The 14875-nt window shown below is 35.5% G+C and overlaps 1 protein-coding gene across 1 annotated transcript in view; it reads right to left on the reverse strand.

Annotated features, from left to right (window-relative positions):
• LOC112516160 (AUGMIN subunit 8-like) overlaps positions 1–14875 on the reverse strand; it is a 43599-nt gene that overhangs the window by 20508 nt on the left and 8216 nt on the right. Inside the window, exon 3 of the mRNA XM_025123183.1 lies at positions 14348–14649. Within this exon, the coding sequence (XP_024978951.1) occupies positions 14348–14649 (302 nt within the window). The remainder of the gene's footprint in view (positions 1–14347; positions 14650–14875) is intronic.

Here is a 14875-nt window from a genome sequence, read left to right on the forward strand (position 1 = left end):
TACCGTCCTCTCCAGGATCAACGAAGTTCACCAAGAGATGTCCCGCCAAGGCGATCTTGATGCGAACTTCCTTGCCCTCCTGGCGGATGTTCAAGAAGTTCAGAGTCAGCTCCAGGCTCTCCAAGAAGCTATTCAAGCCAACAATGACGCCATTGCTGTTCTTCACAGTAGGGCTGACGATGCTCATGCAATAGCTGATCAGCAGACTGGTCTTCTTTAACAAATCCTGGATGCTGTCCGTCAACCAGCTCCAGTAATTGCACCTTCTTTCTCTGCCAATGATCACTCTGAACTCCATGAGACACGTGAGGCAATGACAACTCTAGCCAATGCTTTGCAAAGGTTGGAGGATTCAATGGTTCTCTAGGTCAGCGCTTGGACGAACTCTCTGGCCAATTCTCTCGAGCCTTAGCCAGAGAAGGGGAGATGAGGTCCAATGCTAGTGAATTATCTAATGCTGCTCCTACAGCTTCTCAGGCTGTTGGCCCAGTATCAGCTTCAGTTGCAGTTGAAGCTGAGGCTCTCAGAGCTGAAGCAGTTGTTGCTCTTGTAATCACGACCACCGAAGATGCTCTAGCTAAGGATGTCGAAGCCATCCCTAGGGATGATGCCCATACCATCACTACTGCTGATGATGATGATGATGTTGATGAAGATGAAGATGATGATGAAGACGATGATGAACCTGTCATTCCAGACACCGGAGATGATCTAGATGGTGAAGACGACGATGATGATGAAGATGACTTTACCATGAAGTTCCAGAAGCCATCAACCGTCACCAAAGGTGTTACTCTCGGGGATTCTGCATCCTAGGGGGAGCAAGGGCAAGGTGAATCAACTCCATCAGGGAACCAGGACCCCAAGTCGAAAGGCAAGGCGGTCGCTGAAGAAGGTAACTTGAAGGTACTTTTCAAAATCCCTCAAAAAACCTTGTTTGAAGACTCTACCTCTCAGGTTGTGATTACTTCAGAATATCAACTTCATATTCCATCAACAACCTGCGGTCGACTGGAGCGGGTATCTGATCAACCTGTCTGTTGTGCTCCAACAGACCAGCAGATGTCTCAGCTGAAGGAGTCACTCGACCAGACTAGAGTAAAAATCCCTCTTCGTACCTCTAGTGGTGGTGAGTTTGACTTCTTATTTGAAGCTGTAAGACTCGAGCCATTAAGGGCTGATAAAGAGCTAGAGCTTCAAAAGAAGCAGACTGAAGACAGCTTAAAGCTGTCCAAGTCACTAGCTGCTAAAGTCCTTCCCAAGAAAAAGTCCAAGAAAATGGTGAATGATGTCCAAGCCCAAGCTAGACTTCTTTCGATTGCAGAAGCTGAACGCAAGAAGAAGCTGGAGCTGGAGGATATGGACAAGCAATGGAGCAAAGCAAAACTGAAAAAGAGACTCAGTCCCCGCCCAATTATTAGCATCAGTATCAGTGGACGTTCTAAAGATGGTGGAACGCTGGTCTCAATGCTCATCACCAGGGACAATCTTGATGCCGTTACCGAGTACCCTTTCTACCTTGGTCACAATGGATACATCGAATGGATGGAGATCAGACAAGCCATTCAGCAATCCAAGTCGAGACATAAGACACTTGTCGAGGACACCATCAACGAGCTCATCAAAAGGATGTCCAGGTATGTCAAGGTCCCTGACCGGCCAACTCTGAAGAAAGGTGGGAAGAAGAAACAAAAACGCTATGATCCTAATGAAGGACCATACCTAAGGAACGAACATGAAACAAGGTTCTCCTTAGATGAAATCCTGAAGGTTCATAAGAGTATAGACATTTCGATGCTGAATCTTGACTTGCCAGATAAGGGTCCCTTTACACCCAACTCTGTGCATTTTAAACATGAGTTAGGAGTTATATTTCTTGACTATGAAGGTGAAGTCAGATTTCAAAGAATGTCAGAGCTACATCTATGTCCAATGGATCACTTGGTTTATCTYTTGYTCTGGATAGATGATAGCATGCCTGGAAAAGTCGTAGATCTGAAGATACGAAGGGAATTCCTACGTCGAAGAAACCTTGATGAAGATGTACCTGGTTATATAGATCTAAGTGTTCAAGAATAAGATTCTCTTTGTAACAACAATCCACTTTTCCTTGTAACTTCATGTACTATATCTCCTTTCAGTGATTATACTTATATTTTGTAAGTTTTGGACATGTAATGTAATACTTGTAATATTTCCTATGTTTAATAAAATGAGTATTCCATGTACTTCACTGAAAAAGATCCCTGAAAAAAGTAATAGGGACACAAGTCTATGAGTTCCAGTGTTACTTTTCGCATTCACTGATAGTCTATAAGTTAGTGAATAAGCTTTCAGTTTCAGTTTTCGTACTTGTAATTTTCTTAGATATAACTTAAGAAAAATTATCAAGGTGAAACTGACCAAACTGAAAAAGATCCCAAAATAATAAAAAGGACATGTATTTTATATGTAACTTTTTCCTTACTATTATTTGATAAGATAACCTTCTTTATGTTATCTTGTTATCATCAAATAGGGGGAGATTGTTGATCCTCTCTCTCAGTGATTTGATGATAATCCCTTTTCACCTATACGTTGTATTTATGTTTCTGTATTTTCAGTTCCAGCGATATTCACTGAATATGTTCAGTAATCGCTGAAGAACTTGGATTGTAAATCTATCAGAGACAACAATACTTCAAGAAGACAACACTCACACCAAAGAACCTTCAGCAAACGTCGAAGACTGAAACTGAAGATTAGAGACCGGTGAGTACGTGATCTGAAGCGGTATTCAGTTATTACAAGCAAGTCTATATATGTGTGAAGATTGCTCAAGCTTCAACGAATGATGATGAGACCTTCAGGTCATTCCAGCATTCAGCGATCAAAGGAAGCTTGCTTAGCACGATTGTTGTTGTCTTGTCCTTATGCACACAAAGAACAAAACCCATACCCTTACAAAAGTTAGTACGGTACGGAGCTGACTAGTCGACTCTTTGTCCACCAACTTTAGGTAAGGATGTCTGCTCAGAAATAGTGCTTTTGTACTATTCACTGTAGTAAAGGACAAGCTTTCCTCTTAAGGCTTGATACGCACTCTAAACCTACCATATTGCATTAAATGGACATTTAATGCACTGGGTATAAATAGAAGTGTTTCTCTCCATGCAGAGAGTGCGCATCTCTCTCTCTCTAACCTAATTTTTACTTCAAGCATCTTCTAGCTTAAAGTAAAGGATCTTTCTTTTAGCAACTTATTTTCTTGTAATTGCTAAAGCATTGTGTGTAACCAAAGATTGTTTAGATAGGTTTTTATTACCTTATCTTTCCGCAAATAATCTTGTAAAATCTGTATTGATCTTCTCTATCAATATATATTTTAAATTTGAAAATACTGTGTTTGTATTCATCCCCCCCTCCCTCTACAAACTGTTTCTCTTCTTGTAGACCCTTACGGGACCAACACATACCTTGAAGACATCTACTTTGGAATCTTCCTATGACATCGTAAGGCTCTGAGTGGTGATAAAATTCTTGGTATCCACCGGGAAACCAAAGATTATCGCTTGGAGTACAAACACTTTTTGAAAGCCAAGCGTCTGCCTGTTAGTGAAGTTCGTACCAAACATCGGATTGTCACAATCAAACAGATAGATGCTCAAAGACTTCTTAAAGTCTGGTATCCGGTCTTCACTGTGACTAGACAAGATGGGAAAATCTGGAGGTTTAGTGAAGCTGATTTCTAGAACTTATATTTGGAAGACTTGGAGTATATGTACTGTGAGATCCAAAAAATGACCAACAGGAAAGATGGAGCTCTGGTTGCTCTTGATGCAATTAAAAGATATATGCAGAGTGATGTAAAGTTGGCTATGGTCATTGATGTTCAGATGGGTCTTGAAGATAATCAAAGAATCATCAATCTGAAGAAACCTAACCAAGACTTAGAAGATATTGATGCTTATCCAGTTTACATGATTCTTAAAAAACCAGAGTTCGGTGTCATATACTTTGTTGAGCATCAAGTGAAGAAGTTTATGAGATTCAGCGAGCTAAACAAGTATTCAGATGGTACAATAAGACTGGTGAGATGGGCACTTGACTTGAAGAGGGTGAACAATGACAGGGCTGCGGAGTCGGAGAGAATGAGCTCTAAAGATAGATATTTGTTGATCAATGCCATAAATCAGCTCGAGGAAAAGATTCAATACCGGAACGCTCTAAGGAGGTTGGAGAAACTCCTCGGACTTAGAAAGACAAAATTTACAAGAGTTCGAACTTGAATCCGTAGGGGGAGAATGTTGGGTTCGAGTATGCGCGTTATTGTTGTATTCAAGTTCTCCATATTTTTACATGCTTTGTAATAGTTTAGTTTTATACTTTCCTTAGTATAAATAGTAGTTTACTTTGTAATTGTCTTTAGCAAGTCATTAGCAAATTCTGTAATCTGAGATTAGAGCTATAATTTCTCTCTCAATCAATCAAAGACATTTTAATTATCTATTATCTTCATCTCATTCTTAATGTTCTTGAAGATCTTGATCAGTTTTGAATGAATTGGACATTTCAGAGACGTATATATAAGAGAAGGGTGGCATAATTAATATAATGTAAAAACTGGGTTTTTGATCAAGTTGTTAATTTTTATCGCTTTTGAGTTATCGCATCTGTGTGATGCGATGACTTGAGTTATCACATCCTATTGATGCGATGAATGACATTTATTGCATCCTTGTGATGCGAGGAGTATGTTTGTCGCATCCTTGTGATGTGACAAGATTGGCTTATCGCATCCTTATGATGCGACAAGTTGGGTTTATCGCACTTATATGATGGATAAGATGAGGTCCTCACACTAATGTGTTGCGAGGAAATGAGGTTGTCTCACCCGTGTGATGCGAGGAATTTATGATAATTTACCCATATGATGCGATAAATTAGTTGTTTGGTTATTTGATGCGGTAATTGGAAAATTGACGATGTTCTTGATGAATATCGCTCAAAGGCAATCTTCAATGGGCGATGTTCATAAATCTAACAATCAAAGACCAAATGTTCGACCAAAAATCATCAAAAATCCAAATTTGATCAAACGAAGCCCAAATTGATGATCAATTCATGTTCAGAAACATGAATCTACAAATCCTTTGGCTTGAAGTCGACCAAAACACTCTAAATTACCACAATTTGACATAAGTTGGTTCAATACAGTCGAACATCATAGAAGCACCAAAACCTTGCGATTTGACCAAATTAATCCAGATTAAAAGCTGTAATTGATTCCAGAATGATCGTTTATGATAGTAGAAACAATTTCTCATCAAAGAGCAATAAAATTAGTATCAAATCACCAAAATTTGGATCAAAATGGTTACTGTTCATACTTAGTGTTCCATTATAAAACATATTCAAATTTTGAATGTTGTTCTTTCGAATGATTGTATCGAATATGATTGATTTGGTTCTGCTCTGATACCACATGTAGATCCTAGATCACAGCATATCAAGATTGAGTTCACACTCAAAAGATGAATTAATGAAGAATAGAGTGTATAGAACAAACAGGTTGGCCTGATAATTATTCATAAAACTAGAAAGCTTACAATACAACTCTCATTAATTGACTCTCAAAACAAATTAAATACAATGTATAAGCCCAAAGCCCATTATATAATAATGAATATTACAATACAATGCATGACTTTATAAAACTTTTAATATCTTGGGGTTAATCTAGACCCAACAAGGCCCAATAAACCGAATAAAACCCAATAAAATGGATTAAGGCCCATTAAGATGGATCAATGCCTATGAAACCAAATAAAGTCCAATGAAACTATTGAATGCCCAATAAAATGGAAAAAACCTAATAAAGCTCATTAAGGCCCAATAAAACTGAATAAAGCCTAATAAAATGGATTAAGGCCTAATAAAACTTAATAAAGTCCAATAAAATGGATTAAGGTCCAATAAAACCGAATAAAACCCAATAAAATCATTTAAGGCCCAATAAAACCGAATAAATCTCAAACAACATACACATACTATCTATACCTTCACATATACTATACACATACATTTAAACTGTAACACCACACTTCCACATTTGCATAAAAAAACCACATATTCCATTTAACATGAAAAACAAATATACATATTAGCCCCAATATATACAAATTGCTACATACAAAAGTAGCTACAAATTTTTCGTTCACATCAAGTAGATGACTTGTATATAACATGTTTGCAAGTACATGCACATATTCAGCTTCCCAAAATCTACAGACGTAAAGCAATCATAACCCCTTCACATCTTCCCCTTCCCTTTACCTTCCACCGATGCATGTCCTAAAATGCACATTTTTAAACACAAAATGAGGATTAAACCACAAGGTATAGTGAGTAATTCCCTTATTTGCAATTACAAGATGAAAAACACCAAATCATCTTTTTGGATAAACCATTCATCAACGGTATCTTCAAAATAAGATTAATGTCAACAAACCTTCTTTTATCGCATCATAAAGATAAGGCATCCCCATTTTATCACATTGAACAACATAATAAATAATTTGACTCATCCAACTGATGCGATAAACTCAACTCATTGCATCAAGCACATGCGATAACCACCCCTTCTCACACTACATTGATGCGATAAACACACTTGTCGCACCTTAGGGATGCGATAAACCAACTCATCGCATCACATTGATGTGATAAAATCGAACTCATCGCACCAAATTGATGCGTTAACAATATCCCATGATCAAAGATTATCATTTCCAGAAATTGATTATGTCACCCTTATCCCAATATACTCAGCTCCTATTTATGCCACTATTATTACAAAAATATATCCAACTCATGATTATGTCATCCTTATTAGCAAATAATACCCAACACCTGATTATGGCACCTTTATTACCAAAAATATACACAGCTCCTGATTATGTCACTCTTATTTCAATCAGTTGATAATAACAAATCAAAACCCAAATTTATGCTAATAAATAACATATAATCATAAAAATACCCAAGTATGAAACCATATGGTTTCTTCACCAAAAAGCAAATCAAATGATGCTTTTTAAATAAAACTCATCTTATAAACACAATAGATTGCAGGTATAAACAACAACGAAAATAAGATGAAATCACGTATCAAATCTTCTATTTCTCTTTTGTTTTGTTTCGAACCAGAGAACATAAAATGGCTTCCAAGCTTTTGTTTCTTTTTATCTCCACACCACCCAAGAAGAAAGCCAAAATATCACACATATACATATTTTTAAATAAGAGACAGTGATTTATATTTTTGAAAACTAATTTTTCAAAGCACATCTCTCATTATTCAAACTTATTTTAAAACAACCCGAAACTTTTCAAAACAAATAACCCGGTTATCACATAAATATATATACAACGTATATACATCATCCGATACATGTATCTTCAACAATATATACATAGCTCCAATCGTGGTTAGGAACCAACACACATATATACACATTGTGTATACATGTATATAAAACACAGGCGGACGGGTATATATACATATAACACATACACATGACACATACATATGTGTACATATAACACACATTATCTAGGCATTTGTATATAATATATATATATATATACACACACACACACACCCCCCCACATCATCTGATACATATATCTTCAACAATATAAACATAGATCTAATTATCTTGGTTAGCAACCAAAACACATCTTCATCATATATACATATAACACATATACATATATAAATATGACACTTGCACATACACATGTGTATATACAACACATAAAAATGAGAAAATAAAAAAATAGAATAATCCCTCGCAGATCTCTCACTGATTAGCGACATATTGGAGACAGACACTTGGTATCCGTCGCTAATCTATCGCTGATTAGTGAGAGATCTGCAGGGAACTGGTTTTTGGCCAATCCCTCGCAGATCAGCAACGGATAGGCCAAAAACCATTTCCCTCGCAGATTCCTTGCTACTCAGCAACGAATTAGCGAGGGATGGGTCATAAACTAGTTCTCTCGCAAATCCATCGCTGATCATCGAGGGAACTGCTTTTTGGCCCATCTTTCGCAAATCCCTAACTGATAAGCGACGGATCAGCGACGAATAAGCCAAAAACAATTTCTCTCGCTGATTAGCGAGGGAATTGGTTTTGACTTATCTGTCGCTGATTTATGACGGATTTTTTCCATCGTTAATAACCATCATTAATACTCTATTTTCCAGTAGTAACTATCTAATGATACCGATATATTGTGAGGTTGGAGTTTTTATGTGAATGGCAGACAATAATTTTCTCAACGGTGAGGTTTCCAAAATCCTTTCAAAAACATTAATATTTGTTGTTTGATAAATATAATATTTTCATTAAAATAATAACTACTTTGTAATAGAATATAAAAAGGTTGAAGAAACTAATACCTATATTTTTCTTATGTATTAATGTAATATTTGTTTGAAGTTCCATAGTTGATTTATGAAATATGTTAATACTTTATTAAGAAAACATATTTATGGTGAAATAAGTATGATAGGATCGTTTAAATAAAATATTAACAAGGTTTTTAAGTTTATAGTATTAATAATTGAAACAATTTTCTATTAAGTCATACTAAATTACAGTTTAATAAGGATTTAATTATTTGAAAAGTTTAAAACCGGTGAGAAATTTAAAGTTTTGTTTCACATGATTCTTTCCATCTAAATATAGTATTTAATATATTGATTAACATATATTTGTTTCATAATATTTTTGTTTCATATGTATTCGGTCCACAATATAAAACTTTTTTACGTGTATTTTTTTTAACATGCCCAATATGTTCACAATGTGAAATGAATACATGTGAAACAAATATATGTTAATCCCTACACCCAATTCTAGTCATAAATAAAAAGAATTATATGAAATAGTACATGATGCACTGTTTCTCGGAGATCTCCCAATTTAAAGAGTTTTCAAAAGACGGTCTTCTATATAAAACTCAAGAATAAATCATTTACAGAACACCACTTGAAAAACGTTGTATGAGCATTTTGTTATAGTTGCACTTGATAAAAATAACTGTTAAAATAATATAGCATTACCTATCGTCTATAAACAAATTGCATGCATGCTCTATTTTCATTCACATATGATGATTGATAAGTTATTTTATTACAACACTTTAAGTTAAACAATAGTTCAATGTATTAACAAGATGTCATTTTCAATTATAATAATTTATACATGTTAAATAGATGATCAATGTACCAACAATATCCTAGGTTCTACAATACTATTTATTAATTATATAATAATAAATTATATAGATTTAAGCACGTTTTTTTCATATAATAAAAGACATTGACAGATTTATTCACTATATTAATAATGGAGCTGGATTTAATGTATCATAAGAAATTTGCATTTTTTATTGATTCCTATAGATTAGGTCCAAAACAATTCTTTAATGTGCCGTTCATATATAATTTTTAAGTTAATTGTAATATCTACTAAAATATAATAAAAATAAAATAAAAACATGAAAATTAGTAGTTTTGTTTGTATTTTCGTTACAAATTAACTGTCATGTTAGGAAGTCAACTGTCCAAACAGAGAGCTTGATATGAGTTTTAAGTTATAGGATTAATGACTAGAGGTGGTTTATTATACAACCATCTTTATTCATACAATTCTTACAACCAAATCCTAGCCTTTAAAGATTTGATCAATGATAAGCATCTAATCAAGGTAATTAATAGGTTATCTAATGTCTTTTTGATTTATTTTCTAAAATTATATCAAATTAAGGGGTAATTTTGAAAACTAAAAAACTCATAGATTCTAGGGAGTTTGATTTATGAAGCGAGAATTCTGGACAAATTAAACTCAATATAAGACATTAAATTTGAACATTATCAATAGAAAATATTACTTATTTATGAACCCTAGTTATACACAGGCCCCAGTTTACTTGTTTTATGAAAGTCTCCAAATGATTCATGAATGTACAAAATTCAATATATACATGTTTTATGAATGTCTCAAAATTCATTATACTTGTTTAATGAAATAGGTTTCATGAGCAGATGAACATATTTAACGAAATAGGTTTCATGAACAGGTTTTGTTTATAAAATATGCATCCAGTGAAACATGCATACAAATTGCAAAAAAATAATAATAATGAATGAAAATGTTTAGTGAAACATTATAAGTTACTTGCAAAAAAATATCTGCTTTTGTTTATGACAAATCCAAACTGAGTTTATAGAGTTGGAGTTCTGGAGATGGTAAGTGTTTTTTCATCATCAAGATCATATGGTGATGGAAAGTCTTGCAAGTTTTGATGAAGAAGACGAAATGAAGACATGGAGAAGAGGAATTAATGAATATTAAAATGAAAAACAATTGTTTTCATAATTGTTCCAAGTAATATTAGGAAAGACAATATTATACATTAAAAAAATTAATAATTATCCAAAATTATACATAGACAATATTGCCACTTTCCGTTATTGAAAAATAAAAAAAGAAGCTATTTGTTGATTGGTCAATTTTAAATTATATAGGTTGTACAAATGTAAAAGGTTACATTTAAAATATATCCTCAATAACCATGTGTCTATGTGCCTTATATAAATACGTTACAGAAAATTACTATGACCAAGTTTAGCAAGTTAACAACTTATATATCTATCTTTACAAACAAGTTGATCATTTATCCAACAATCCATATTAAGTAGGATTTTCAATTAAAATGGTTAATTAATTTGATTAGGGACAAAAAGGAAGTTTAATTTCTTGTTTCCACCATCAAATATATGATTTTTTGTTTTTTTATTTAATTAAAAACTTTTATCCCCTTTTATCCCTTTAGTTTTTAAATTAAATTATCTTAAAATTACTAATATTTTTATCAAACAAATTACATTAAAAAAACGAGTGTTTCATTCTATTCAATATGACATCGATCTTGATATATTTTTTTTGTTATAACTTTTTTTTACGTGAAATAATATATATGCGTAATATTCATTATGAATATTCATGTATATTCACAAGTACATAACAGCTTGACACCATAAGTTCGTAAAGCTGTAATCTGACTCTACGCTCTTCATCACCGTAACCCAACACCCATTGAGATTAATTGAGACTAATCAAGAAGTCATCCATTGATTTGGTGTGTGTGTATAAAACAATAACCTACCAACTTCATTTTCCATAGAGACTGATTGAGAACTAATCGATTGATCTATTATGTGTTTTGTTGGTCCCGTTGGGGTCTACAAGATGTGTATAACAGTTTGTAGAAGGGGAAGGATGAATACAAACACAAAATTTTCAAATTTAAAACATATATTGATAAGAGAATATCAATACAGATTTTACAAGATTGTTTGCGGAAAGATAAGGTAGACAAAACCTATCTAAACAATCTTAAGTTTACACACTAAATCTTAGCAAATAAAGAAAAAATTTGATGTTAAAGAAATAGAAGAAAGTAAGTTCTATCTGGGATATAACTTGTTTAGAATACAATAAAAGAGATTCTAACTTGCTCTTGAAGATGAGTGTATTTGTTCTTACATGTGTGTGTTCTTTTACTTAAGCATAAGTAAGCTCAGAGTAAGGGTTAAGAGTATATATCTCTGCATGGAGATAAAACACATCTTTTTATACCCATTGCATTAATGCACATTTAATGCAACGTAGTAGGGTTAGAACGCGTGTCAGGCCTTAAGGGGAAGGCTTGTCCTTTGCTACAGTGAATAGTATAAAAGCCTTTTCATGAGCAGACATTCTTTCATAAAGTTGGTGGGTAATATAGTCAACTAATCGGCTCCATACTGTACTAACGTTTAGAAAGGGCATGGGTTTGTCTTTTGTGGGTGTAAGGACAAGACAACAACAATCGTGCTCGACAAGCTTCTTTTGATCGCTGAATGCTGGAATAACCTGAAGGTCTCTTTAGCATTTACTGAGGCTTGGGCAGTCTTCACACATATGTAGACAAGGTTGTAATCACTGAATACCGCTTCAGATCACGTATTCGCTAGTCTCTAATCTTCAGTTTCAGTCTTCGACTTTCGTTGAAGGTTCTTTGTTGTGAATGTTGTCTTCTAGAGATATTACTATCGCTGATTGGATTTACAATACAAGTTCTTCAGCGATCATTGAACATGCTCAGTGATGATCGTTGGAACTGAAAAACGGAAACATAAATTCTTCGTATAGGATACAAGGGATTATCATCAAATCAAATGAGAGAGAGGATCAACAATCTCCCCCTATTTGATGATAACAAGACAACACAAAGAAAGTTGTCTCATCAAATAATAGTAAGGAAAAGTAACATATGAAATGCATATCCCTTTTAACTATTTTTGGATCTTTTTCAGTGAGAATTTTCTTAAGTTACATTTAAGAAAAGTTACAAGAATAGAAACTGAAACTAAAAGCTTATTCACTGACTTAGAGATTGTCAGTGAATGTGAAAAGTAACACTGGAACTCAAAGACTTATTTCCTATTACTTTTTTCCAGGGATCTTTTTCAGTGAGATACAAGAAACACTAATATTATATTCAATGGAAATATTACAAGATGTTCAGTACATGTCTAAAACTTACATACTATAAGATTAATCACGGAAACTAGACATAGTAAGTAGATTACAAAAGAATATGTGGACAATATTACAAAGAAATATAAGCTAGTCTAGGATGCTTAGATTAATATAGCCAGGTACATCTTCTCCAAGCTTCTTTCGATGTAGGAATTCTCTTCGTATCTTTCGGTCCACCACTTTTCCTTGCAAGCTATCATCTACCCAGAACAGTAGATAAACCTGATGTCCTATTAGGCATAGATGTAGCTCAGTCATTCTCTGAAATCTTACTTCACCTTCATAGTCAAGGAATATAACTCCTAACTCAGGTTTGAAGTGCACAGAGTTGGGTATATATGGACCCTTCTCTGGCATATCAAGATTTAACATATAAATGTCTATAATCTCGTATTCCTTCAGGACTTCATCTAAGGAGAACCTTGTTTCATGTTCGTTCCTCAGGGATGGTCCATGATTAGGACTAGAGGGTCTTTTCTTCCTTCCTCCCTTTTTCAGAGATGGCCTGTCAGGGACCACGACATACCTGGACATCCTTTTGATGAGATAGTTGATGATGTCTTCGATAATCGGCTTATGTCTAGACTTGGATCGCTGAATGGCTTGCCTGATCTCCAGCCATTCAATGTATCCATAGTGGCTAAGGTAGGAAGGGTACTCAATGATGGCGTCAAGATTGTCCCTGGTGATGAGCATTGAGACAAGAGTTCCATCGTCTTTGGATCGTCCGCTGATGCTGACGCTCTTGATCAGGTGAGGACTAATTCTCTTCTTCAGCTTTGCTTCGCTCTAGCGCTTGTCCCGTTCAGCCAGCTTCAGATTTTTCTCATGCTTAGCTTCTGCAAGAGAAAGTAACTTAACTTGGGCTTGGACAGCGTTCACCTTATTTTTGGACTTTCTCTTTGGGAGAATCTTTCCAGCTAGTGACTTGGCCAGCTTTAGGTTGTCTTCAGTCTGCTTCTTCTGAAGCTCTAGCTTTTCTTCAGCCCTTAACGCCTCGAGTCTTTCAGCTTCTGAAAGGAAGTCAAACTCACTACCACTAAAGGTACGAAGAGGAATTTCTACTCTAGTCTAGTTGAGTGACTCTTTTAGCTGAGCCATCTGTTGGTTGATAGAAGCACTGGAGACAGGGTTTCAGGGACCGACTTCAGTCGATCACAGGTGGTAGAGGGAATATGAAGTTGATATAATGAAGTGACCACTACCTGAGAGGTAGAGTCTTCAAATAAGGGTTGAGGGTTTTTGAAAAGTACCTTCAGGTTCCCTTCTTTAGTGACACCTTTGCCTTTCGACTTAGGGTCCTGGTTCTTTGAAGGGGAGAACTCTTCTTTCCTTTGCTCCCCTTGGGATGCACAATCCCAGAGGGCGACTCCATTGGTGGCGGTTGTTGGTCGTTGATACTGAATGGTGAAGTCATCTTCATCATCACCATCGAGGTCACTGTCGGAGTCTGGAAGGTCAGGTTTGTCATCTTCATCATCATCATCATCATCACCAGCAACAGGTGCAGAGGTGATGGGAAGGTCATCAGCCCTAAGGATGGCATCAACTTTCTTAACTATAACAGCTTCACCGAAGGTTTGTATTTCTTGGGCAATCTCAACTTCAGCTTCAGCTTCAGCTTAAAGGATTGCTGGAGCAACAGATGGTCCAGCAGCGTTGGACCTCATCTCCCCCTCTTTGGCTAAGACTTGAGATTATTGACGGACAACATCCAGGATCTGCTGGAGAAGCTCTGTTTGCTGGAGAGACTGAGCCTGAACGTCATCAGCCCTGCTGGATAGAACAGCGATGGCTTCAGCATTGGCTTGAACAGCCTCATGAAGAGTCGAGAGCTGACTCCTTACTTCTTGAACATCGCTTCCGGACCGGGTACCGGGAACCTGTCCGGTGCTGGGGCGGTGACTGCCAATCGACCCTCTATTCGGTCCTAGCCCGTAAGGCGTCCTACGGGTTCTGTATCCACGTCCGCGTCTGATAGCCCTGGTGTGAATAGTGCGAACCATGTCTCCTACAAATAAAAAGGAACACTAAGTCGAGTAGTGACGTAGGATCAAACTTAATCGCATGCTAAGCGCACCAATACACAATAAACACGTGCTTCTAATAATCCTTTCAGTTTAAGTTTAGGCTAAGCAAATCTCAACCTATTTACGTTAAACTAAAGCTCTAACAGTCTTCTTAGTTTAAGCTTACGCTAAGTAAGTTTTAGCCTAATTACCTTAAACTAAGGCTCT

The sequence above is a fragment of the Cynara cardunculus genome (genome assembly GCF_001531365.2).
Source record: "Cynara cardunculus var. scolymus isolate 2C chromosome LG 8, CcrdV1, whole genome shotgun sequence".
Lineage (NCBI taxonomy): Eukaryota > Viridiplantae > Streptophyta > Magnoliopsida > Asterales > Asteraceae > Cynara > Cynara cardunculus.